The following is a 23,848-nucleotide window of genomic DNA, read 5'->3' on the forward strand; positions in this document are numbered from 1 at the left end:
CTCTTGTCTTGGTATGCTTGCTCCTACCCCAAGTACTCCAAGTACTCACTTACAACCACCGCCGTTCTACGACCGGGGTTCGCCCGTAAGCGAGCACGTGACTCTGACTACGATCCTCAACTTAATCTGTGCTTTCTGTCCATTGTGCCCTCACCCGCTGTCAGTCTCGCCATGGCAGAGCTGTATCCGTCGCTTGCCCAGTGCGCCGTCGTGGCCACGGCGCTCAAGGTGCTACTGTTTCCTGCATAGTACGTCTGCCGCACCACACACCCAACGCCTCAACCCTCTCCATGCTGACCTTTTTTCGGCAGCAAGTCGACCGACTTTGAGGTCCACCGCAATTGGCTAGCTCTAACCCACTCCCTGCCCATCAAAGAGTGGTACTATGAAGTCAGACTACCATGTCCAATCACACCCATTGCCCCCTCATCAACCTCTAACAGCACAAACAGAAAACTTCGGAATGGACCCTTGACTATCCGCCCTTCTTCGCCTACTTTGAGTGGCTCTTGTCTCAAGCCGCCCCATATGCTGACGCTGGCTTGCTCAACGTGAAAGACCTGGGCTATGACAGCTGGCAGACCATCTACTTCCAGCGCACTACCGTCATCCTCACTGAACTGGTTCTCGTCTACGCTTTGCATCTGTACCGCCATCCCCCCCTGCGTGACACACACCGTGCTAAGTCTGTTTCAGCTATGTGAAGACGTCAAAGTCCAAAGTCACAGCCCATGCTGCTGCTCTCTCAGTTCTCTTGTCTCCAGGACTCTTGATCATCGACCACATCCATTTCCAGTATAATGGCTTTCTCTACGGTATCCTGGTATTGTCAATGGTCCTTGCACGCAACAGCTCTACGCTTCTGCTATCTGGCCTTCTCTTTGCTGCCCTCCTATGCTTCAAGCACATCTATCTCTATCTCGCCCCGGCCTATTTTGTCTATCTCCTACGTGTTTATTGTCTGGGTAATCGCTCATCGTTTCCCTACTTCAACATCCAGTTCTTCAACTGTGTCAAACTAGGAGTCGGCATCATTACGGTATTCGCAGCAGCCTTTGGTCCGTTCGCACTATGGGGTCAGCTGGCGCAAGTAGTCAGTCGCCTGTTCCCCTTCTCCCGCGGATTGTGTCACGCCTACTGGGCGCCAAACGTTTGGGCAATGTATTCCTTTACGGACCGGGTGCTGATCTACTGTAAAAACAATCTCCATCCTTTACTTGACAACACTAACGCTGACAGTGGCACCACAGCTCGGACTGCATGTCGACCAGGAGGCAGTGAATAGCGTAACGCGAGGTCTAGTTGGAGACACCTCCTTTGCTGTGCTGCCCGACATAGTTCCATTGACTTGCTTCCTCCTCACGCTCGGAGCGCAGATAGTATGCACGCTGCCACTTCACAAAGACGACCCAACTAACATCCTTCAGCCTGTTCTTCTCCGACTCCTCTTCAAGCCTACTTGGGAAGCCTTTGTCGGCGCCGTCACGCTCTGTGGCTACGCATCGTTTCTCTTCGGCTGGCACGTCCACGAAAAGGCAATTCTGCTTGTCATTATTCCCTTCAGTCTGATAGCGCTCCAAGATCGCAGATATTATGGGGCTTTTCGGCCCTTGGCTGTTGCCGGTCACGTGTCGTTGTTCCCGCTACTGTTCACTGCAGCCGAGTTTCCCGTCAAGACGGTTTATACCATCTTCTGGCTTGTCTTATTTCTGATTGCCTTTGACCGGCTAGCTCCAGCGTAGGCAACCCCTGATATTTTCCAAGTAGACGCTAACCTGTTAGATCACCCAAACCTCGCATATTTCTGCTCGATCGGTTCTCTTTGCTTTACATAACGCTTTCGATACCTTTGATTGCGTATTGCTCACTTGTTCACGGCCTTGTATTCGGGTCCCGTTATGAGTTCCTACCGCTCATGTTTACGAGCTCTTACTCTGCCATCGGTGTAGTTGGTAGCTGGGTTGGCTTCTTGGTAGTGTACTTTGACTTATAAGCCGAAATCCATATAGGCTATATTTATATTGTTAATCGTGCTCTTTGCCGCCCATTTTCTGTGTCAGTCACCGATGTCATTCAAGTAACTTTGTCTAGTCGACATGCCAGCTCGTTTTCATTCCAACATATACCACATCAAGTCAGATAAGCCTGCAGGAAACAAGGTTTTTGGAGGATTAGCTTCCGAGAGGTGTCCACTTCGACATTCTAAGCGCTCAACAGCTTCAAATATTATACTTGGTGAGCAGGAGACAAACGTACATGTCAAGGGCAAAGTAGGGTAGGATATCCCGTCAAGTCATTTTGAGATTGCGCTGTCTTTCAGAATATACGCCTCTCTGGTTGTACGTGGTTCAGCAAGGCCGTGTGTGACTAGAGGCGGGTATAACGATGGCGTGTCCCAGCAAGTGGGTCAGCCTGCCCAAGGGTTTGCTCAAGGTGGCTCGCGGCATGGAGCATCTCCATGGCCGGCCTTCACTGCCACTTGATAATGAGAAATTCTTTGGCGTGCCATTATAAATGAGCGCATGTATGCTGCAGTCTGGTTGTCCTCGTTTTGACGACGAGAACGAGTCCAAATACGTCGATATCGTGATGGTGGTGGGGTGCGTAGCTTCGGGGCGTAGGTGGTAGGGTGCGAAGACGGTCCTTACCGCATCTAGTATGGCACCTCGCGCCAAGGGACTATGGGCTTCTCCTACTACCTTCCACTCACTTTTGTTCCCATTGACTGCCCTCCGACTGCTGCTGTCCACCCTCTCGCCCGCCTGACCAACAATCGCGCCCCAACCTCTTGCCGGCAGCCTCGAACCTCTCAGACGCGCTTTCGGAACTGGAAGACGCGTCTCGGAACGCTTTTCGGACCACCGAAGAGTGCGACAGCAATTTGTGAACATCGTTTTCTGACGCGTGAAAAGCACAGAGTCGCACAGTCGCTCGTGGAGGGGCGATTGCTTCCACTTCTTTGTACATTGTACCCCGCAAAGCACAACCTACGCGCTCCGACCATCGCGACGCTTCCGAAGTTTGCGACGCGGTACACTAGAGGCCGAGAGCCCTACATGAGCTGTTGCTCACTTCAAGATGGTACATACTAGGTCGCAGCATACAAACGAACATCTGCTGAGAATTGTTTAGGTTCTCTTCAAGCGCAAACCCGTCAAGCTTGAACCCCGGCCCAAAAATCTCGACGATAATGCCGAAGTGCGTCACATAACTGGATGAAGCCCAAGAGCATACATGCTAAGACTATTGGTTAGGTGTGGCATATCGAGCAGACTGGAGAGGTTTTTGTCGACTATGAGCGCTACCTCGAACGGTAAGAAATTCATGGAAATGACGTCAGGCACAAGGACGTTACTAACACAATCTAGGCTGGACTTCTACCAACAGGCAAGAGAACCACAGTTCCAACAATTGGGCGCAAAACAGCTAATCGGATCGTAGCGAAGCTTCACATGCCAGGCGACTGGGCATTCCGGTTACACTTATTTCGAGGCCCAAGAGAGCGAGGTAGGCTCCACGTCAATACTCGTCAAGGCCGACGAGGAGGTAACATCCGTGCAGACGGAAGCTTCCAAAGAGATCAATAGCATCTTCCCTGATAGCTTGAAGTCTCCTGTTCTTCACTATGTCCAGTTTCAGGATCACGAGCGCATAGACGACCTAGGTAAGTTCAGGCTCCATATTTGCAGGTGATATTTCGTTAACAAATCTTGAAGTAAATGACGTTTACGATGTAAGCTGCTTGCATCTTCAAACAAGCAACGGAGACTGTGATACTAATTCATTTTTGTAGCATTTCAAGGAGCAATTCATGCTGCATGACCGTGTATCTATCGAGGGAGATAATCCACGCCGATTTGGTACAATCACTCAGATTACAGATAACAGTCGAATGCACAGTATGTTCACTGGCCAATCGATGGACGATAACATCCGGACGTACACTTACGTAATCACCATGGAAGACACTGGGGAAAACGTGACAAAGTACAAAGCTTCAGACCTCCACCGAGACAAGAAAACCTTCTCAAAGCTTCTTCTAAAGGCCTTTCTTCGTAATGCCCTCAAACGTGAGGACTGGCTCAAAGCCCCATGGATGGTCAAAGACAGTTTAGCCAAGCGCTATGATATTCCAACCAAGATCCCCGATAATAAGACACGGGAGGCTATAATCGCTGCTAGAAAGGCTGCTCACGGCATACCTAACGGCGCCACACAGGCGGTTCAACAGCCGTACCCACCGCACGTATCAAACGGTCACAGTTCGCACATGAATGGTCAACGGCCACCTCTTCCTCCTGGACCAGGCCAGCCCACATTCGTCAACTTCTCTTCAAATGCACCTCCCTACCCCCAACAAAATCTGCCCCATCCTTTTGTGGCTCTGAATGGCCCTCCACCGCAGTACTTGTTCAATGCGCCGCCGATGTACAATAACGGGCCACAGCCTATCCAGACCTTTGGACAGCCACAGCAGGTATTATCCAATCTCCCGGCGCATCTAACTCCCCATCTGATGCAGATGCCTCCACAGGGAAATGGTCATCCAGTCAATTTTCCATTTCAAACCACATTTCCTCATCAACAGGCCCCCAGACCCTCGACTGTTGCACAGCCGCAACAAGCACCTCCACCAGCTCGCCCTGTCGAATACATCAAGTACCCATGCGAAGATCTCGAAATCAAGCATCCCCGTCTTCAAGTAAACAGGCCACCTTTGAAGTTCTTCTCTGATGATGTACCCGATGGAGTCGAGCCTCCACCTGAGGAAAAGAAGACGGGTATTCTGATGAAGAGCATTGGCCCATTGCTATGCATTTGGGAAACGCTCAACGTCCATGACACAGTCTACATGCTCGACTCTTTCACGTTCGACGACTTCGTCGATGCCATGCGCTTTTCGCACGAAACAGTTGAGTGTGAACTGTTTGTTGAGATGCACTGTGCTATATTGAAGCAAATCATTAGCGAGTCAGGTAAAATTCAGAGTTCCTTGCCAAACATGGATGACGACTCGTCGGATGAGGAGTCCAGCAGCGAGTCAACCCCGACTCCTGAGCCTGAGCCACCAGTTAGGACTACCCGCAGCAGCTTGAGGAAGTCGGGTGCCGCACAGCTACTTGCAAAACAACGCACGCCCACACCCGAACCACCGAAGGAGATTCATAAGGCTGCAGAATTTGTCGCAGAATTTGACTGGATCGAACAGTGCAAGGTGCGCAACTTCACCGAGGGCGGATGGCAGTCCATCATCGTAGCCTTACTCCATCGTCTTTCGTTTGACCCTGCCAGGAAGGAGGCTTGTGATGAGATTCTTGCGCAATTGGTCCCGCCAGAGGAGGAAGAACCCACTACCCTCACCATTGCCGAGAATTACAACAACCTGGATGTCAATCTCCGCATCTCGGCACTTGAGATGCTTCTCAGCTTGACTGTTGGCACCGAGAACTTCCGAGATCAACTCACTGCCGCCGCTCAGGAGATGACTCGTCTGCGGAAAGAGAAGATTGAGTATCAGCGCAAGAGGAAGGAACTAGCCGATGAGCTCTGCAAGCTGGACTTGGAGCGAAAGATCCATCTGCCCGATAACACTCCCGCATCGCCTACTGATGCCAAGGCGAGCGAAGAAGCAGACGTATCCATGGTCAGTGCTAACGAGGACACCAAAGACGCGGTTGCTGCCGAAACCAACGATGAAGATGATACCACTGCTTCCAAAACAAGAACTCGTCCATCAAACAAGAACAAGCGCAAGGCTGCCGCCGAAGATGCCCGCAAAGAGAAGGTGAAGAAGGCAAAGGCCGAGGCCGAGAGGAACAAGAAACAAAAGGAATGGGAAAAGCTTCTAGCGGCGATCGAGAGAAAGAAGGATGAACTCAAGGACTGCGAGGCCAACATCAACGAACTTGATGATGACCTCCGTGAGACCTTGGTGCACCGCAGCAAGATTCTTGGCAAGGATCGATTCCTCAACAAGTACTACTGGTTTGAACACAATGGCATGCCGTTTGGTGGTGTCCCGAACAGTTCTACTGCTGAGTATGGCTACGCCAATGGGCGAATCTGGGTACAGGGTCCTAGCGAGTATGAACTGGGTCCGAATCTGGAGGAGCCTGCCCTCGCTCAAGACATGGAGCGTTTCGGTTACACTGTCCCTCAGCGCAAAGAGCGCGAGGAAGGTTCTACGCATCTCTCAACGGCTACTGAGTGGGGATACTACGATGACCCCGAAGACATTGACAAGCTGTTAGCCTGGCTGGATGAGCGCGGATTACGGGAACGTGCGCTGCGTAAAGAGCTGCAGGCTTTCCGTGATCGCATTGCAGAGTACATGCTGAAGATGCAGCAACATCTACAAGAATCAAACAAGCCCGAGGAGGAGGAAGAAGAGGACGAAAACAAGCCCCGGGTGTCGACGCGAAACAAGACCCAGGCCGACGAGGCCCCCAAGGATCGTTGTCTCCACTGGACCAACAGCATCATGCGCGACGAGTTTGGTTACAACCACTTCGAGGAGTACGAGCCACCTAAGAAGGGCAAAGCGAAGACTGCAAAAGCGAACAAGGCTAAGGGCCGTGGACGCTAATGTCTAGGTGCAACAAGCATACGCAAGAAGTTGAACATGGTGAGAAAAAACCCGTGAACTTGCTCCAAAACCATAGCGGCAAGATCTACACATTCTTGCAGGTCTTTCATCACGATCAAGCCCGAAAGCGCCACACTGGAAGGTTGAAATACCTGCGTATATTTACGAATGACGAAACAGCATATTCTGGCGAATTTCGGAGCGTTGATACCAAGAGCAATGACGCTCAGAGTACGGTACATGCATTTCAAGGCGTTTGATAGGATATGGCATGGCGCTGGAGTGGTCGACTGGAAGTTTCGGCCTCGATTCACTGGGTATGCCATAGTATGCATTGGGTGGTTATCTTGGAATTGCGCTTTCTGTCCTGACTTGACAGTACTATATGCAGCTATATGGTGTTTTATCACTGCAACAAGCGGCCGAACAATGTACTTTTGTGAGACAAAGAAAACTATTCACTTTTCAACTGTGCGTGCAATACTCGGTGTCATGCTGAAGGCTGTTTGGTGATTGATCCTAGAGCGCAATCATGGCGCGCGCATGTGATGTATCGACCGGTTTGGACTAGCGCGTCATCGCCGGGCGACAACCGATCCGAGGCTTTCAACAACACGCGCGTCTATACCCATCTGGATTCATTCCTTGCAAGCAACCGGGCATCGGCAATATTGATATCACGTTCCGGGCGACCTTGGGAACCTCTCAGAAGCCCAGTAAAGGGCTCCGCCGACATTAAGCAGCCGTGACTATGGCCGCGAATGGGGCGCGAAAGGGTGAGCTCACGCCGCAGTGTCCAAACCCCACACGCGTGCTGGCACTAATGCGCTATAGAAACTCCTACAAATTCGGAGGGAGCCACAGGCCTGCTAGACAAGAGTCTGGTCAAAGGCGTCGTAAAGTCGGAAAAGTCGAAAATCAAGTTGAGGATCAAGAAGCCGGTGCCTAAACCATCGCTACCGGGCAACTGGAAAGAAAGCGATGCGACAAGTATGCCAAAATCTATGTGCAGCGCACCATGTGCATGCATATAGTCTATACTATGCTAATGTAAGGTTAGATATTGAGAACAAAGCCCCCGCATCGTCGACAACTTCGCCTGTGATCAACCCTCTCGACGAGAAGACAATCGCTGGCTTTCCTAGCGGCCGCCCGTTAGATGACAAGGTAGATACGGTACAATGCAAGCACTGTCGTCGGCCAGTGCTTCGCGCATCGTCAGCAACACATATCCGCGAATGTCTCCACAAGAAGCAAGAGAAGCTTAAGAAGAAGAAAGAAGCCAAGGAGGCCAAAGATGCTGCGCTCAGAAAGGAGAAAGGCGAAGATGACGAAGGTGGTAAGTCACGAAAGTCGGCCATCAAAGGCGCTTCTATGGATGGGGACGGCGCAAAGAAGGGCAAGAAGCGGAAGCTTGATGGGGATGCAGAGAAGGCACCCAATGCAAAGAAGAAGAAGAAGGACGAACCCAAGCAAAAGGGCGCGAAACCCAAAGGGCCAGTCGATGTCGAGAGGCAATGTGGTGTGTCTCTACCAAACGGTGGATACTGCGCCAGGAGTTTGACTTGCAAGAGCCATTCCATGGGTCTCAAAAGGGCTGTCCCGGGACGTAGTCTGCCGTACGATATGTTGTTGGCGCAGTACCAAAAGAAGAACCAGGCCAAGATACAAAGTATGCCGTTTGACAACCAGTGTCGAGAGGAGCACACGCTAACCTTGCTTCAGGATCACTCATTGACGCAAATGCTCCTCTTCCCGAAGATCTCGAGCCCTCGGGTGCTGTTGACTCCGACGAAGAGAAAGATTCGATCATGGCCGCCCTGGGTCGACACCGACCGCGTCCCATGGCAACGTATACTCACACGTCTCAACGATCGAAATACCAATATATACGGATGAAGGGCATGATTCGTTCAGCACTTGGAGCACCGCCTGGTGGAGGAGGTTCCATGTTCTCAGGAGGAGACAACGCGAGTACCGGACGAGGAATGGGACTGGGTATGATGGGCGCACCTCTGAGCGCAACCAACGAACATTTTCCACAGAGCGCGGGCTTTGGGGCGCCGCTGAGTGCTGGACTTGATAGTGGAGCGGGAAGCAGAAGGCAGAGTACTATTAGTTCAGGTGGCCCTCGACAGTTGTTGCCCGGACACTTGCAGAAAGTGTCATGAGAGCAGCGTGCACATGATGACGGGCAAGGGGATTGATATTGGTATTGGGCATGGCGTAAAGCCCGGGTCTTGGCGTTATGATACCCGTGCAGGAACACAATGAGGTTTTTTATGCCGGTGTCTGGGTATCCAGATACTGGCTTTTCATGTTTAAATAACGATTCAAAAACAAGCGACTCCTAGTGTGTGATGCCGAATGCGCAGAGCTTCTCCGGTTGAGAATCACGCAAATGTGTTGCGGTGAGGTGCTGTACGAAGCAAAAGCATCGAGTCCGAAGCCAAGGATGATTGAGCAAAGGCGGTGGACAAGGTGGCGGGGTCCATTGCGGCACTCCAAGCTCGGAGGCGTGTCCAGCCATGTTACGTGGGATGGCGGGGCTCAACATGGCTTCGAGCGTATCCATTCCCCCCCCCTCCCCGATTCCGCTTCCTCCAATTGCACCCTACAATTTCTTCTTCTTCAGTCCCCATCAACCCCGATTGAGCTTGAACGCTTGTTGAATAATCCTTACAAGCCATTGGCGGACTTGACCGTGGACGGTGCATGATAACACAGTCTCGGTAAGCTGAGCTCTCCCCATACTACTTCCAAAAGCAACCTGGGCTGGTGGAGAAAGCAAATCTCGTCTACAAAAAGTGGGATTGCCCGCGGAACATGACGGCCGAGCGGTTCCCTTCAGTCCTAGCATCTCCACAGGCATATCGTCATTGTACCGACACTGACAAGCAACTGAAGCTCCCCACCTATTAGCCTCAACTTTTGTCTCGACACATAACGCCTATTACGATAAATTACGATAAAACCGGTCATACCTATTTCACTTTCACATCTGCAATCATGGTGTTGCTAGGCGCAAAGAAACCCCCTTCCCGCAAGGGTATGTTCCAAACCTGCTACCACAAAGACTGAGGGAATGACAACTGTGCTAGGTTCCATGGCGGACATGCCCCGGGATCTGAAGGAGCAGATTGAGAAGCTGGAGGAGCAGTTTGTCGTCTCCACGGAAAAGCTCAAGCACATCTCGGATCACTTTGTCAATGAGCTCGAGAAGGGACTATCAGAGCAAGGTGGAAGCATCGTGAGTTGCACCTCACTCGCAGCGCTGGCAGCAGAACACTGACACATATAGCCTATGATTCCGACCTGGTGCATGGCCTTTCCCGATGGCAACGAGACCGGAAAATATCTTGCGCTTGACATGGGCGGTACGAACCTACGTGTTTGCGAGGTTACTCTGACGGAAGAGAAGGGAGAGTTTGAGATTATACAATCAAAGTACCGTATGCCCGAGGAGCTGAAGACTGGAACTGCTGATGAGCTATGGGGCTACGTCGCCGACTGCCTCCAGCAATTCATCGAGTACCACCACGAGGGCGAACAGCTCGCCGATCTGCCCCTCGGTTTCACCTTCTCGTACCCTGTCTCGCAAGATGCTATTGATCACGGTGTCCTACAGCGATGGACCAAGGGATTCGATGTACAAGGCGTGGAAGGTGTAGATGTTGTGCCTGGATTCAAGGCAGCTCTGGAGGAACGCGGCGTGCCTATCAAGCTCGCGGCGCTGGTCAACGACACTACTGGTACCATGATTGCCTCAGCGTATACCGATACCAGCATCAAAATTGGTTGCATCTTCGGTACGGGGTGCAACGCCGCCTACATGGAGGAGTGTGGTGCTATTCCCAAGCTGAAGCACATGAACCTGGACCCAAAACTGCCAATGGCTATCAACTGCGAATGGGGCGCCTTTGACAACGAACATCAAGTTCTGCCACGGACAAAGTACGACGTTATAATTGACAAGGAGTCGCCTCGGCCAGGTCAACAGACTTTTGAGAAGATGGTTGCAGGTTTGTACCTTGGCGAGATTTTCCGTCTAGTCCTCTTGGATCTTCACAAGGGTACAGAATGCTCCATGTTCCAAGGCCAGAACGCCAGCAAACTCGACAAGCCTTACTCTCTTGATGCTGGTTTCCTCTCCCAGATCGAAGAAGACCGCTTCGAGAATTTGCAAGATACGGCCGATCTATTCCAGGAGACACTTGGTATCACCTGCACTAAGCCTGAACTCGAACTAATCCGCCGACTTGCTGAGCTTATTGGTACCCGCGCTGCTCGTCTGACTGCCTGCGGTGTCTCTGCTATCTGCAAGCACAAGAAATGGAGCGAGGTGCATGTTGGTGCTGACGGTTCCGTATTCAGCAAATACCCTCACTTCAAGATCCGTCAAGCTCAGGCACTGAAGGAAATCATGGACTGGCCAGCCAAGTATGGAAAGGGCAAGAACGATCCTATTGAGGTGCTACCTGCCGAGGACGGTTCCGGTGTTGGTGCTGCGCTCATTGCTGCGCTTACAGTCAAACGTGCGCAACAAGGACAGCTGGCTGGTATCAGGGACCAGGATGCGCTGCTTGCTATGGGAAAGACCAACAAGAAGTAGACCCTGGGTCCAAGAGTGAATTATTTTCAGGCAGTATGTATAGAAGGGATACAAACAAGTAAGATATATCCAATGTTTACCATGTCCGCATACCATCAAAGTACCCTCTAGCACTTCCAACTGAGTTGCAATCATCTCGAAATTGCTACCCCACCACTGCTGCCTGTCGGCTTTGTGATGGTATCGAGCGTTGACTACTTCCAGCTTGTATATAAACGATGTGGTTCATCTCAGCTCCGACTTCAATACTCCACATTTCAAGCTTTTCTAAAAGACAGGCTATGCGTTTAGTTCCCAGGCAGGTGACTGGATAGCACCCTTGTATCCTTGTACCTCCACATCTCCTTCTCCGCCGGCCAAGGCTAGGCTCTCCAGCTACGCTAATGGGCCCACTTTGCGCTTGACCCCCTACCACAACGTTGTCTGAGGGAACTGACTGCATGCTATGCAGGTCAGCAAATGTATCTGGTCATTGGAGATTGAGCAATTATCTTTGTTGAATTCGCCAATTGGGATGATATCTGACAAGCTGTTTTGAACCGGGCCGTTTCTGGCGGGCGACAAGAGCCGGGCCTTCCGAAGATCAGAGGGACGGGATACGGTATTCAAATACCTTCTCAAGGCCATCACCATGATATTACAAGCTTAATCGTCAACATACGATCTGTCCAGGAAACCTCGAGTCAAAATGGGTAACCAATTGAGCCAGATGTTCCCCCCAGCACCTACCTTCACTGAAGACTCGCTGCCCGACCTTAAAGACAAAGTATTCATCGTGACTGGCGCCTCCGCCGGCATAGGCAAAGAACTAGCGCGCCTCCTTTACTCGCGCAATGGTACCGTATACGCTGCCGCGCGCTCAACGGAGAAAACAACAGCAGCGCTCGCGTGGATCAAAGAACAGCATCCATCCTCCAAAGGCAAACTAACCCATCTGCACCTTGACCTCAACGACCTCGAAGGCATAAAACCCTCCGTTGAAAATTTCCTTGCTCAAGAATCCCGTCTAGACGTCCTCATCAACAACGCAGGCGTCTTTATGACCCCGCTAGGCCCAAAAACGAAACAGGGTTACGAAATCCAGCTCGGGACTAATTGCATTGCCCCGTTTCTCTTTACAAAACTGCTTACCCCGCTGCTGGTTGCGACGGCAAAGAAAGAGCCGGCGGGGAGCGTGAGGGTGGCATGGGTGTCGAGTTCGGCGGCAGATGTAAGTGCGCCAAAGGGAGGGGTGGATATGCAGAATTTGGGCTATAACAAGAATACCTCGACGACTGCCAAGTATGCGGTTAGTAAAGGGGGGAACATTTTGCACGCCCTCGAGTTTCGGAGAAGGTATGGGGGTGAAGGTGTGGTCAGTATTGTAAGTTTTTTCTTTTCCATTTTTTTTCTTCTTACCTCCATGGATTGTATCTTTCATGTTTGCCTTTGATCCAGATCGATTCCATACATGTGTGTGTATTTTTTCCTTCTTCTTTTCCTTTTTACTGACATCTCCCCCCCTTTGCTCAGCCACTCAATCCTGGGAATCTCAAGACGGATCTTGCCAATCACATACCTATATGGCAGAGGTTGATTGTCAAGCTCATAACGCATCCGGTTATAAACGGTGCGTATACGGAACTTTTTGCGAGTTTGGCGCCTGAAGCTGCGAAGCTGAAGGAGAGCGAGTGGGTTGTGCCCTGGGGGCGCATAATGCCGTTGAGACAGGATTTTTATTCCGAGGAAGGGAAGGAAAATGCAAAGGCGTTTTGGGAGTGGTGTGAGCAGCAGGTTGAGCGGTATACTTGAAAGTTGAAGAATTGAGGCCAAATGTTGTGAGGATAAGATTTGAGCGCTTTTTGTTTTTTGTTTTTTTTTGCTCAAGTTGTAGTATGAAGTTGGATGCGACAAGTATCTATATCATGACTGTTAGCATATTATACACATGCCTAGCTCTGCCAAGGACTTCTCATACGAACCCATACATTATTGCGGGGCGAGAAAGGTAGTTTCGCACTCATTTCCCCTACTCCAGATCATCTAGCTGGAAAAAAATCCCCTTTTTCTTTCTTTCTTTCTTTCTTTCTTTCTTTCTTTCTTTCTTTCTTCATAGCTCGCCTCTTACCTCTACCACTCCATCCACCATCAGCGACAATAATCCCTCTCACACTTTCATCTTCAATCCCTACATAACCACAAACGTCACTTAGTAAATCAAATCACAAAAACACAGAGGTCGGTTTTTCTTTTTACATCAAAGATGGAAAATAGGGAAACTATATAGCCACATGTGCCTGATTATTGGAAGATTCGAAAAGAGAGGTAGATTTCACGTGTTGCCGCATGTGTCTGGATTGTTCGATTCCAGTTCGATACATGAGTGTTTATGGGAGTGTTGAGTGGTGTGGTGGGTAAGTTTGTGAGGGTTGGGATGGTGTGGTTCATTTTGCTGTTTTTTTCCTATGGCTGAGTAAGATCGGGCTGGGAGTGGTGGAGATGGATGGCAAGGAGAACAGGACGAGCAGCGCATTCGTATCCTGTTTTCTTTTTTTTCTTTTTTTTTGAACAGCTTTCTTGGGTGAACAGATAAATTGGACTTGAGTTTTGGAAAGCTTGAATGTGATGAACATTGATAAAACTTTGATAGCGAAGTGTATTCCGTTGCTACCTGAGATGCCGGAGGGTTGGGCAATTTGTTATCGAGTAGAAGATTTCAATGTACACAGTTTTATAAATTTAACCAGCTAGTATGTACGAAGAAAAAACGCGGTAATGTCTTCGATCAATGGTAGGCATGCGTAAACCCGTTGCCATCGGGCTTATATCGTGTGACGGTAGTACCAGTGCACACCATCAAGACACTGTGAGGGAACTACGAATTTCGGCAGCAAGTGTAGCATTCCTATACGGCATGTTAGTTTATTTTGAACCCGTTTACCATGCGCTTGGGTTTGAAAGGTTTCTCTCTGTGGTCACCCGGTCTACTCTCAAACCCACGTTGTTTGCGCGTTCAACGTAGTCTCTCCGCATGGAATGTAGTAATACTTACACCAAGCTGTTGGACGAACTGCCACAATGTTAGCTTCTGAAAAAAAATAGTGTGCATGTACGGAACACAAAGCATGTAAGAAGAAGAGCCGAAAATCTCAAAATAAGAAAAGAAAAAAAGTTTGACTTACTTCACCATCACTGCACGACAATGAAGGCCCAGCACACATCCTGCTACAAGCGGCGGCTTTCTGTCCACTACCTTGAGCTGGAGGGTGCGCAGTCGCAAACGCAACAAGCGCAGTAATCGTGACGAAAGTGAAGTACTTCATCTTGTTTTCTTTGCGAGAGTCGGGTATATCTTGGCGAAATGAGGAAAGAGAAGCGAAAAGGCAAAAGTATAAAAATACGATGGACGAAAGGTAGACATTTAAACCCTTGTGTTAGAGTTTAGAGTTTCCATACAAAGTGGTACATCTCTGGATTTAGGGTTAGGGCTTACGTGATGTTGAAATTGAAACCAGGGTTGCAAAAGTGGCTGTGCGTCTTTCCAAGCTTTTTAACCACCCCTTTCTGGTTGTGTATATAAGTATACGTGCTTGGCTTTGTTTCAAGATTGGGGATTGGATATGAAGGTGATCCCACCAGTGATTGCATTGTTATATATATGTGTGTGTCTGTTCAACTTGTGCAAGCCCTAGTGCGTCATGTTTTCACATGACCGCCGTACATAATGTTAATTGTACTCACCTTCACCTTCACCGAGATCGATACACAGCGTGTACGCACTTACTCCAGATTGATTGCGAGAAAGAAAGAAAGATAGAAAGAAAGAGTGAAAGGGTGCGAAGGGCAGTGCGCCCGTGTAAGTATCGATTCTAAGACCAGCACAACATCTTAAATTGTACACTCCGCAACGATCCGGGGGAAGCGGGCCATCTCGTATATTTTGTGTAGAAGTGATACACGGAGAAATATGGTGGAAGATTACCGGAATTTATGGAATAGCCGTCGACTAGACCATTTCCAACTCTATCTTGAACCTGGCAAAATCTATAAAGGTCCGCAAGTGTATACTTCTAACATACCACCCAATTTAGAAGATAGCAACAGCGTTTGGTGGACTTGCTACACCACCCGGTACCTGTAATGAATTATGATTAGCTTTGCGTCGTGTACCACCAAGTAGTATTTCCTTCTTTTGTGCCTTCCATCTCTCCTGTGAGTACACTCACGTGACCTCTAAGGCTTGGAAGAACCAGGAAGAAGAGATGGTCCAACATACCTTGAGCGGCACACTGCTCACAAAGCATGTGTTTCTTCCCAATTCTGCGCTCTTACTACACAGTGCCTCCAAGTCCCACATTTCACCAATCATAACCCCCCAACCACCAAGTAACCATTGATGCAACAACCCACCACCTTGCATCTCTTCTTCCCAAGACTCGTTTGTCCATATGCCGCCAGGGGCGTTGTGGGGACCTACTAAAGGTGACATTTCGAAAGAAGGGGCATCAGAAGCTATAATTCGGTTAGGAGACAATTAACACAGAGAACTTTTGGTATGAGAAATGGAGACGACATGGACTAGGTTGAGCAGAGCAGAAAGTATAGACTGAGAAAGATCTTACCAACAGCCGCGAATCCACTTTCCCAAATCCACTGTAAACTCTGCTTATCGGACTGGACACCAAGGAACGTCGGTGGCTTGTCCTTGATCGCTTTTCTGTCTGCTTCACTGAGCTTGTTGTAATCCCGAGTGAAGCCTGTTCTCAGCAATAACAGATCGCCTTCTCTTGGCTGAACGCCTACATCCTTCAACATGTCCCTCAGCACATCTGCAGTGATGCTGTTTGCCTCCAACGAGTTTACTTGCTTTTCGCCTTTCTTCTCGAGATAGCGCGGATAATCTAAGATAATGCCTCTGGTCGTGATGCCGCCGGAGTTGGCTACACGGTCGATACCAATGACTTGCGATGATTCAATGTCTTGCTGTGAGCGTCCGCCGTAGTATTTTTTCGCGCTTTGGTATCCGTAATGTCTAAAACCATCCCACTGGCTGCTTCCCTGCGTATTGAAATCCACATGATCGTCATTTACTGTTCGTTTCGTCCCGTCTGGATGCTCCTTATTTTTCATGGTCCAGGAGAATGATGGCCGGTTGAAGGACGGGTGAGATGGCAGATTAAGATACCAGTCCAGAGATACACGGTCGCCAGTTTGGATTTCTTGTGCAGCGGCTTTGACAACAGAGGGAGTGATCATATTGAGGGCACCAAGTTCATCATTGGCACCGTAGAGACCCCATGCGTTTCCTGGAGGACCGCTCTTGTCAAGCGGAAGCTCTGTGAACGGAGGGCGAGGTGGTGGTGCCATTGAATATCTTGAATGCTGCCCTTGGTCTCTGTGATATCTAGTCCGGGTAGTACTACTCGAAAACACTGGTGATTCGAGTTCGGCATTCGAGTAATGGAACTAGGCGGAGCACGATACTTTATGTGTCTAAGTCCGAGGCATGGGCAAAGTGACGTATAGTGGGGTAAAGGGCGGGGTAGCTTCTATTCCCGTTGCTACTCGTTACTGAGCCGATATTGGTGTAGTGCGGAGATAACAAATACTGTTCGGAAAAGCAAGCGCCAAATATCTTGAATTGATACTGTTTTTGGCAGGCGCGGAAGAAACTCTCGCAATACCCGTGCACAAATTTGCTACAGTGTATGCACTTTCGACATGGCTGCGATTTATCTACTCAACCTATAACATCGGCGCTCTTAAAAGTCGGGACCCATCCCTACACCGATCTCTCTTGAGCCAGTGTTCTTCAAATGGGCACCGCTACCCTTGAACAGGCTTTGCCAGATGAAGGCTTCACTCAACAACAATTCTATGTCTTTTTCGGTCCATTGCCGAGTAGGTAATGATTGCAAAAACATCATGATCTCTTGGAAATCCATCTTGCGAAGTTGATCCGACCATTTTACAAGAAAGGCGGCACAAACGTAAAGATGAAAAGACGAAAACCCATCTTCCTCGGCCTAACACACGTCAGTCATTTGTCTGTATTTCAGTCAACAATACATACCAGATAGGTATCCCACATCCGTATTGTGTTCTTCACGGATATCTCACGCATCAAAAGGCAGTTCATCCAACGGAAGCTGAATTGTATGAACTCGACACCCTCATTTTGGAGGTGCTTTGCTAGCCCATCATCGATGCGTGTGGTGAGATCTCTCAGGCTTGACACTTGCCTCTGGATCCCCGGTTGGTGGGCGATGTAGTTGTCCTGTATCCCATCAAGCAGCTTAGTCAAACACCAGAATGAATCAGCTTCTACAGCGTCAAGAACCTGCTTAGGTAGCTGCCCAGGATCCATACCAGACTCAATGTCGGGGTCTGAGATGTAGGCGCCCAGGAAGACCTGCCAGAATGGGGTTACCAAGTCGTTGATGCCCTGTACGTAGCCCGAGGCGGGGTGCCGTATGGCCCAAACGTATAGTATGCGTTCGAGCGACCGCTGCGTCGCTTCATAGCTATAGAGTTCTAGGTGGGGGTTTGTCCGAGGCACGTCGATGCTGATTTGATGCCATATCGCTTCATCCAGGCCACGCCCACGCCCTCGGTTTGTTGCAGGATAAGAGGCGCCCCCAGCCATGCCAGAGGCGACAGCGCCTGCACTACCAGAAGTCCCTCGCTCGAAAGCCTGCCGCACACCCTCGAGGTATTCCTTTCGTTTGCGCTCCAGTGTCGCAACCCTCCTTTCACTACTGGTGGGGAGGTATCCCAACAAGACTTGCCATGTCATGGCGCGTACTTCAGATGGCACACCCGACCATGCTGAGTCGCGCAAATCGGAAAGCGAGATGGTGCTGGCTTGAAGTATCCGCTTGAATTTGTTGATTCTTGTTGTTCGGGCCGAGTGCTCCTCAATTTGCTTTGCTGACGCATTCGGGTCTACGGGGGGATGTGCGATGAGATGTAGAGAATTTGCGGGGTCGCGCAGGATTTCTTGGTATTGCGGTCGTAATATCTTTCCTTCAATCTTCTTGGCGGTTGGGTAGTTGGGTATGCCTCGCTCTTCGGCTATGTCACCACTGTCTATTGCCCGCCATGCAGTCGAACCCTGACTTTCCCTGCGAGCGGTGCCGCCTGGGTCCTTTGGCTTTGTCGGCTGTTTGCGACGGCCCTTTCTCCGCATATTTGCAATGCTCGGTAGGCCAAATTCGTCTTCATCGTCCTCAAACATGTTGTCGGGGTCATCTGGGTCATCGCCATGGTTCCAGTCCTGCTGTGTGTCGTTGAGAAAGTGGCTATATGTTGGGCGCGAACGGGGCGATGTGGTCTTGCTTGACCGGCCTGGGGCAATGCTCGACTCGCGACTATGCGTAGCCGATGGCGGGGTGCGAGGCCGTGACGTCGACCCAGAGACGCTCCTTTGACGGTCAGTCTAGGCGCCATGTGTGAATGTGGTTACAACAAAACATACAGTGAGCTGAAGTTGAGTATGTCGGCATGGGAGTATGATGCGCCGATAACCTTCTTGCCTGTGGGTGAGGTAGCGGTATTGGATGTCGTGCGCCAAAAGGGCGAGGCAGAACTGCGCAATCAATGTCAATATCGGCGGTGTGGGTGCGGCTCGGGCATAGCAACGTACGAGGAGCGGTCTGTGTGTAGGGAAGCGATGTGTTAGCTACCCCGGGTATCGTGATGTATGTATGCTTGGTGGTTTGGATGGACACGAACCGACCTGCACCATTTCCTGGCGACGTGTCAGAAAATACTCGGCATTTGCGCATACACGAGCGAAGAATCACGAACCTGCTGCTGTTTTTTGGAAGCCATGGTGGAATCGAATGCGTCTCTTGAAATCGTGTCGCGACAACGCCCCGCTGCGAGGCCCCGAGCTCCAAGTTGCCCGACCACGGCGCTGCCGCTCGTGCTTTCCATCCATCGCGCCTGTCACGCCAAGCTCCGCCCACACTAGCGCGACTGCCCGTTGCTTCTCGTCTCCCAACCTCAGGCAGCCTCTTCTTCTCTCACCTTCACCTTTACCCACCCGCCTTCGATCGCGTCAATCCCCTAATTCTCATACCATCGCCTTACTCTTTCGCGACTGTACAATCTGCCTCTCCGACTGAGTTTTCCAGGTAGCCGAAGCTTTTGATCAGAGCATCGCGCCAGGAGCTCAATAAGAACTGCCATCACCCCAGTCCTTTTGTAACTCTACTTCTTAATCACTTCTAGCCCCCATTTCAGCCGTTGCAATGGCCGACGAGAACTACGAGGACGATATTTTTGACGATCTGTAAGACAATCGACCCGGATGCAATGCGTTCAGCTATTCTGTGACGCCACTCTGCGCAATGCTAACTACTAGCCAGTTATGACGATGAGCCCAGGTCGCAGCAAGCCCCAGCGGCATCTGCACTTGCCCCCAAGGCCGAGCCAGAGCCAGCACCAACCGAATCTGCGAGCGCGCCGCCTCAGGATGCTACCCAGAATCACAGCCAAAATGCTGAAGCATCTTGGCCAGCCCAAAATGCGGCGGGCGAGGACACACAGATGGGCCAATCTAGTTTCAATGCTGGAGGTGAACAGTCCTTTGATAACGCACCTGCGGAAGATGACAACTATGGACCTATAAACGTAAAAGAAGACGGGTAAGTCGTGCATGCTTGATGTCGTATTAATATCCCAGAGGCGCATCACAAGGTAAGGTCACACGTTCGAGATACGATCTCACCCACCTGCCGAACACATACCGTTATAAGGATCAAAAATATAATCGGCCGCATGAAAAGTAGTATTGGGACATCAGACAGCGACAAAATGGTACATCAGTTGCTTGATTTCTCTAGGCGCATGATTATGGAGCATGCCCTGGAGATTATCATGCACTTGCACTACCCAAGAACGCCTTGGGTCGTAACTGGCCAGTCTGGTGTGAAGGCTTAGGATCTTGACAAGATGCGAAGATTTGCAATCTGCGTCGCCCATTTGGCGAGCGTTCTGAATATGACGGGTTGGGCCGTCAAGCTTGGTTGTTGGAAGAAGCTGGAAGACACGGGTCAACGGCTCTGCGATACTCAGAAACAACTATCAACGCGCCTTTCGCGAGGACTCTTGTGGCTTGCCCGAACGTTGGCAGCGCCTCATGTCGATATATACCTAGGTACTTGATAGCGCGTACCAGCAACGCAAGCAGAGGATAGCTACCGAGTTGTAAGAATGTCTTTCTCAGACGTCTGCACTCGAATCCATAGCAAAACACAGACGCTTCATCCGAACCATACTGTGCCTTTGCAGGGCTACTTTTGAACCTCGAAATGTCGATCTTGAGTACGTTGTTTGCGTTGCTAGTCTGCATGATTGGTCTACGCCACAAGATTCGACATGTTGGGATTAGGATGCGGCGTTGGACATGGCTTCGCTTAAGTTCTGTATTCGGTCATCATCACAATCAACATCGGACAGCCAGGGTGCCTGAGTGCAAAGTACCTTAAAATCACCGAGACAATATGTTCTAGGGTACGATGGTACCTCGAACTTATGTCTGAATCATCAACACAAACAGGCAATACATTCAACTTGGCTTCCCACGCCTTCAGGACCGCCAGGGTACATTATAGTCTGGCTATCTCGATATTACTGGACGAACCATACGCCGTATCCGAAACCATGCGCTTCTCCCCGCTTCACCCGCCAAAGACCCTTGTCATACACCTTCCTCTGGACATTGGTTACATGACTGGAACCCAGTGACTTTGCGCATACATCTGGGATCACTGTCCTATGCCTTCTCGACATTACAGGATATCGGGTTGCTCGGATATCATCTTCACTGTTTACTCATCTCGAATGGCCTTTGGATACCTATTGTCGACAACCTGTGATGCGTCTCAATGCCCCCTTTGTACTCTTGTTTTTATCCACCATGTCAACACTGACGTACTGACACCAACCGTAGCAAGATGTTCATCGGCGGTCTGAACTGGGAGACTACTGAAGGTACGTTTGTTGACTTGAGTTAGGAGCAGTTCCCAGTCTTTCATCTTGAGAGCTGACACTTGTCGGCCTTGTGACCATTGCGACAAGCAACAACACATAATCAGTACTAATATCTGATACACAGATTCTCTCAAGGGCTACTTCTCACAATTTGGTGAGGTCAGCGAGTGTACGGTTATGCGCGACTCTGCTACTGGCCGATCTCGAGGTTTTGGTTTCCTTACCTTCAAGGACCCCAAATGCGTCAATATCGTCATGGTCAAAGAGCACTATCTAGACGGCAAGATTGTATGTCAACCACCAATTCGAATAAAAAATCTTCGCTAACAATGATCAGATTGACCCAAAGCGGGCTATTCCTCGTGAAGAACAAGAACGAACCAGCAAGATCTTTGTCGGCGGTGTCAGCCAAGAAGCAACAGAGGAAGATTTTACAAACTTTTTCAAGCAATTTGGGCGTGTCGTTGATGCCACACTCATGATGGACAAGGAAACGGGCCGCCCTCGTGGCTTCGGTTTCGTTACCTTTGACGGCGATGCGGCAGTAGATGCCACACTACGCGGCCCACTCCAGATTCTCGGCAAGCAAATCGAAGTTAAGCGCGCCCAGCCTCGCGGAAACATGCGCGACGACGATGGAGGTGACGGAAACAAGAAGTTCGGTCGCGGCAACAAGTTCAACAAGTTCAACGATGGCGGAAACGGTGGTCAAGGTGGAGGAAACGGCTATGAGAACGGCGGAGGAAACATGCAAGCACAAGGCAGCAACACTGCCATGTCTCCAGCTATGATGGCCCAGTACTGGCAGCGGATGCAGCAATACTTCCAATCTATGCAACAAACGCTCGCTCAACAACAGGCTGGTGGTGGGATGCCGGGTAACCCTATGGGCGGAATGGGCGGTATGAACCCGATGCAGATGCAGCAGATGCAACAGCAGATGATGAACCAAGGCATGAACCGCGGCACTGGCTCACCAAACCCACAGATGATGGGCGGTCCTGGCGGTATGAACCCAATGCAAATGCAGCAGATGCAAATGCAACAGATGCAACAGATGCAAGGTGGAGGCGGCCCAGGCGGACCCGGAGGCCCAGGCATGATGAATGCTCAAGGCGGACAAAACGCCGGTCCTCGCCCAGCATACACAGCACAAGATCAGCTAGCATTTGAACAGCAAAAATACGAACAACAGCAAGCTCGTCGCCAGCAACAACTCTCTGGCCCCGCGGGCTACGGCGCGGCCCAGGGAGGCGGCCCAGCAAGTTGGGACGGCATGTACGATGACGCACCTCCACCCAACGTCCCCTCCGGACCTAGCGGTGGCCGTGGCGGTGGTGGCTTCAGAAACAACCGGTCTCGCCAGGGATCCAGCCAGCCTCCTTCTGGCGGTGGTCAGGCTCCCATCAATGCACCCACTGGTCCTAAGAACGCTGGTGTCCGCGGCGCCAATTACCGTGGTGGAGGCCACCGTGGAGGCGGCGGCTTCAGACATCAACCATATGGTGGCCGTGGCGGTTAAGCCGTCGTTATTAGTATCGGCGGTCTGCAAGCGAGAGGCTTCACGCAGTGGAGAAAGAGAGAAGTATGTCTCTTGGAATCACAAATTTGAATTGGAAAGGAGAATAAGCAGGAAAGGAACAGGGAAAACTACTTTTCTCACCTCCTTGTCCAACTTCTCCTCACCTAACATAAAAAAACTCGGGGACTGTTGCTTGGACGAGAGCCAGGAGAGGATCGAGTTAATACGGCTACTGCTTTTCCTCCACCAAAGTATGCCATACAGTGAGGGAAGAAGTCCTTCTTCCGTCCCACATCCATCATCTCACCTCGAGACGGTTCAAAAGCGCAGAAAAAAAGTTTCAATTCAAAAGGGGACCATTCACTCAATCAAATCTAATGGAGGAGTACGGTATATATGTTAGGGGGCAGAAAAAAAACCAAAAAGAGGAATCAGAAAAATCATAATGGTATGCTTCGGCAGTTCAGGGTCCTTTTTTTATCTTCTTCTTCTTCTTCTAAACTGTAAGAGGGGTTGAAATCCTGCGTTCGTCTTTTTTTTGTATATTAGAATTGCTGATTTTTACTTCACTAAAAAAATAATGCACGGGATTTTCGTTTGGAGTGACTTTTTGATTAGGGAATGGTGAGCATGAATGTTGGACATTGGGTGTGTTTGAAGACCTGCTGGGTGAGAGATATAAGCAATCAAGACCCATTGGGAGGCATCTCTTCAATGATTCATGGGGCACAATGTCAATGGTGAGAATGCTGATGATACAATACAATAAGTTCATTACGTTACGACTTGACATCGTCTCCTATACTCTATAATCTCGTATGAAAGCAGGCCATGAATCCACATCAACCGCAGCCCAATCAGCTCAATCACCCGCAGGTATGCTATAAACCAAAGAAAAAAGCCAATACGCTCAAAATACCAAAACCAGACGCTATGCAATAAAACAAGACAAAAAACAAATCAAGCTCCAAGAACAAACCACCGGAGCGACGCCCATATGGATCTATACGTCGCTGCCGTCTCCTTGCTACCCTTGAACTTGTAGTTCCACTTCCAGCTTGCGTCAGGCCAAGGACCCGCCCACAATTTGATGGAGATTTTGAAACCAATATATCCCTTCGTAATGCATTTCATTAGACATGCAAACATC

At 50.1% G+C, this 23,848-nt stretch overlaps 10 protein-coding genes across 10 annotated transcripts; 6 read left to right on the forward strand and 4 right to left on the reverse strand.

Moving 5' to 3' along the window:
• Positions 1-171: 171 nt before the first annotated feature.
• On the forward strand, positions 172-6,586 carry COCVIDRAFT_95865 (glycosyltransferase family 57 protein; the record flags this gene model as incomplete). The annotated part of the gene is made up of 13 exons (XM_014702363.1): positions 172-248; positions 312-390; positions 453-646; positions 697-1,193; positions 1,240-1,379; positions 1,428-1,738; positions 1,783-1,870; positions 3,133-3,198; positions 3,255-3,313; positions 3,369-3,401; positions 3,447-3,664; positions 3,717-3,733; positions 3,794-6,586. The coding sequence occupies 13 exons, from the start codon at positions 172-174 to the stop codon at positions 6,584-6,586; spliced, it is 4,572 nt and encodes a 1,523-aa protein (XP_014557849.1).
• A 751-nt stretch (positions 6,587-7,337) lies between these two features.
• COCVIDRAFT_25574 (hypothetical protein) lies at positions 7,338-8,757 on the forward strand (the record flags this gene model as incomplete). The annotated part of the gene is made up of 4 exons (XM_014702323.1): positions 7,338-7,362; positions 7,421-7,576; positions 7,647-8,258; positions 8,312-8,757. The coding sequence occupies 4 exons, from the start codon at positions 7,338-7,340 to the stop codon at positions 8,755-8,757; spliced, it is 1,239 nt and encodes a 412-aa protein (XP_014557809.1).
• Positions 8,758-9,671: 914 nt separating this feature from the next.
• COCVIDRAFT_95944 (hypothetical protein) lies at positions 9,672-11,198 on the forward strand (the record flags this gene model as incomplete). The annotated part of the gene is made up of 2 exons (XM_014702364.1): positions 9,672-9,836; positions 9,888-11,198. 2 exons carry the CDS (start codon positions 9,672-9,674, stop codon positions 11,196-11,198), a joined length of 1,476 nt encoding a protein of 491 aa, XP_014557850.1.
• Positions 11,199-11,886: 688 nt separating this feature from the next.
• Positions 11,887-12,989, forward strand: COCVIDRAFT_36709 (hypothetical protein; the record flags this gene model as incomplete). The annotated part of the gene is made up of 2 exons (XM_014702365.1): positions 11,887-12,561; positions 12,711-12,989. 2 exons carry the CDS (start codon positions 11,887-11,889, stop codon positions 12,987-12,989), a joined length of 954 nt encoding a protein of 317 aa, XP_014557851.1.
• A 1,337-nt stretch (positions 12,990-14,326) lies between these two features.
• On the reverse strand, positions 14,327-14,500 carry COCVIDRAFT_96073 (hypothetical protein; the record flags this gene model as incomplete). Its single annotated transcript, XM_014702366.1, has 1 exon — positions 14,327-14,500. The coding sequence occupies one exon, from the start codon at positions 14,498-14,500 to the stop codon at positions 14,327-14,329; it is 174 nt and encodes a 57-aa protein (XP_014557852.1).
• Positions 14,501-15,264: 764 nt separating this feature from the next.
• COCVIDRAFT_96057 (hypothetical protein) lies at positions 15,265-16,544 on the reverse strand (the record flags this gene model as incomplete). Its single annotated transcript, XM_014702367.1, has 3 exons — positions 15,265-15,312; positions 15,454-15,689; positions 15,800-16,544. 3 exons carry the CDS (start codon positions 16,542-16,544, stop codon positions 15,265-15,267), a joined length of 1,029 nt encoding a protein of 342 aa, XP_014557853.1.
• A 395-nt stretch (positions 16,545-16,939) lies between these two features.
• On the reverse strand, positions 16,940-19,010 carry COCVIDRAFT_25578 (hypothetical protein; the record flags this gene model as incomplete). Its single annotated transcript, XM_014702324.1, has 6 exons — positions 16,940-17,203; positions 17,251-18,601; positions 18,655-18,765; positions 18,823-18,832; positions 18,912-18,927; positions 18,987-19,010. The coding sequence occupies 6 exons, from the start codon at positions 19,008-19,010 to the stop codon at positions 16,940-16,942; spliced, it is 1,776 nt and encodes a 591-aa protein (XP_014557810.1).
• Positions 19,011-19,432: 422 nt separating this feature from the next.
• Positions 19,433-19,832, forward strand: COCVIDRAFT_95936 (hypothetical protein; the record flags this gene model as incomplete). The annotated part of the gene is made up of 2 exons (XM_014702368.1): positions 19,433-19,473; positions 19,550-19,832. The coding sequence occupies 2 exons, from the start codon at positions 19,433-19,435 to the stop codon at positions 19,830-19,832; spliced, it is 324 nt and encodes a 107-aa protein (XP_014557854.1).
• Positions 19,833-21,139: 1,307 nt separating this feature from the next.
• Positions 21,140-21,816, forward strand: COCVIDRAFT_45783 (hypothetical protein; the record flags this gene model as incomplete). The annotated part of the gene is made up of 3 exons (XM_014702369.1): positions 21,140-21,176; positions 21,301-21,464; positions 21,514-21,816. Coding segments are annotated over 3 exons (504 nt in total), but the record flags the coding sequence as incomplete, so codon positions are not given.
• Positions 21,817-23,658: 1,842 nt separating this feature from the next.
• COCVIDRAFT_96099 (hypothetical protein) lies at positions 23,659-23,847 on the reverse strand (the record flags this gene model as incomplete). Its single annotated transcript, XM_014702370.1, has 1 exon — positions 23,659-23,847. One exon carries the CDS (start codon positions 23,845-23,847, stop codon positions 23,659-23,661), a length of 189 nt encoding a protein of 62 aa, XP_014557856.1.
• Position 23,848: the final 1 nt, after the last annotated feature.

This window comes from Bipolaris victoriae (assembly GCF_000527765.1).
Source record: "Bipolaris victoriae FI3 unplaced genomic scaffold scaffold_31, whole genome shotgun sequence".
Lineage (NCBI taxonomy): Eukaryota > Fungi > Ascomycota > Dothideomycetes > Pleosporales > Pleosporaceae > Bipolaris > Bipolaris victoriae.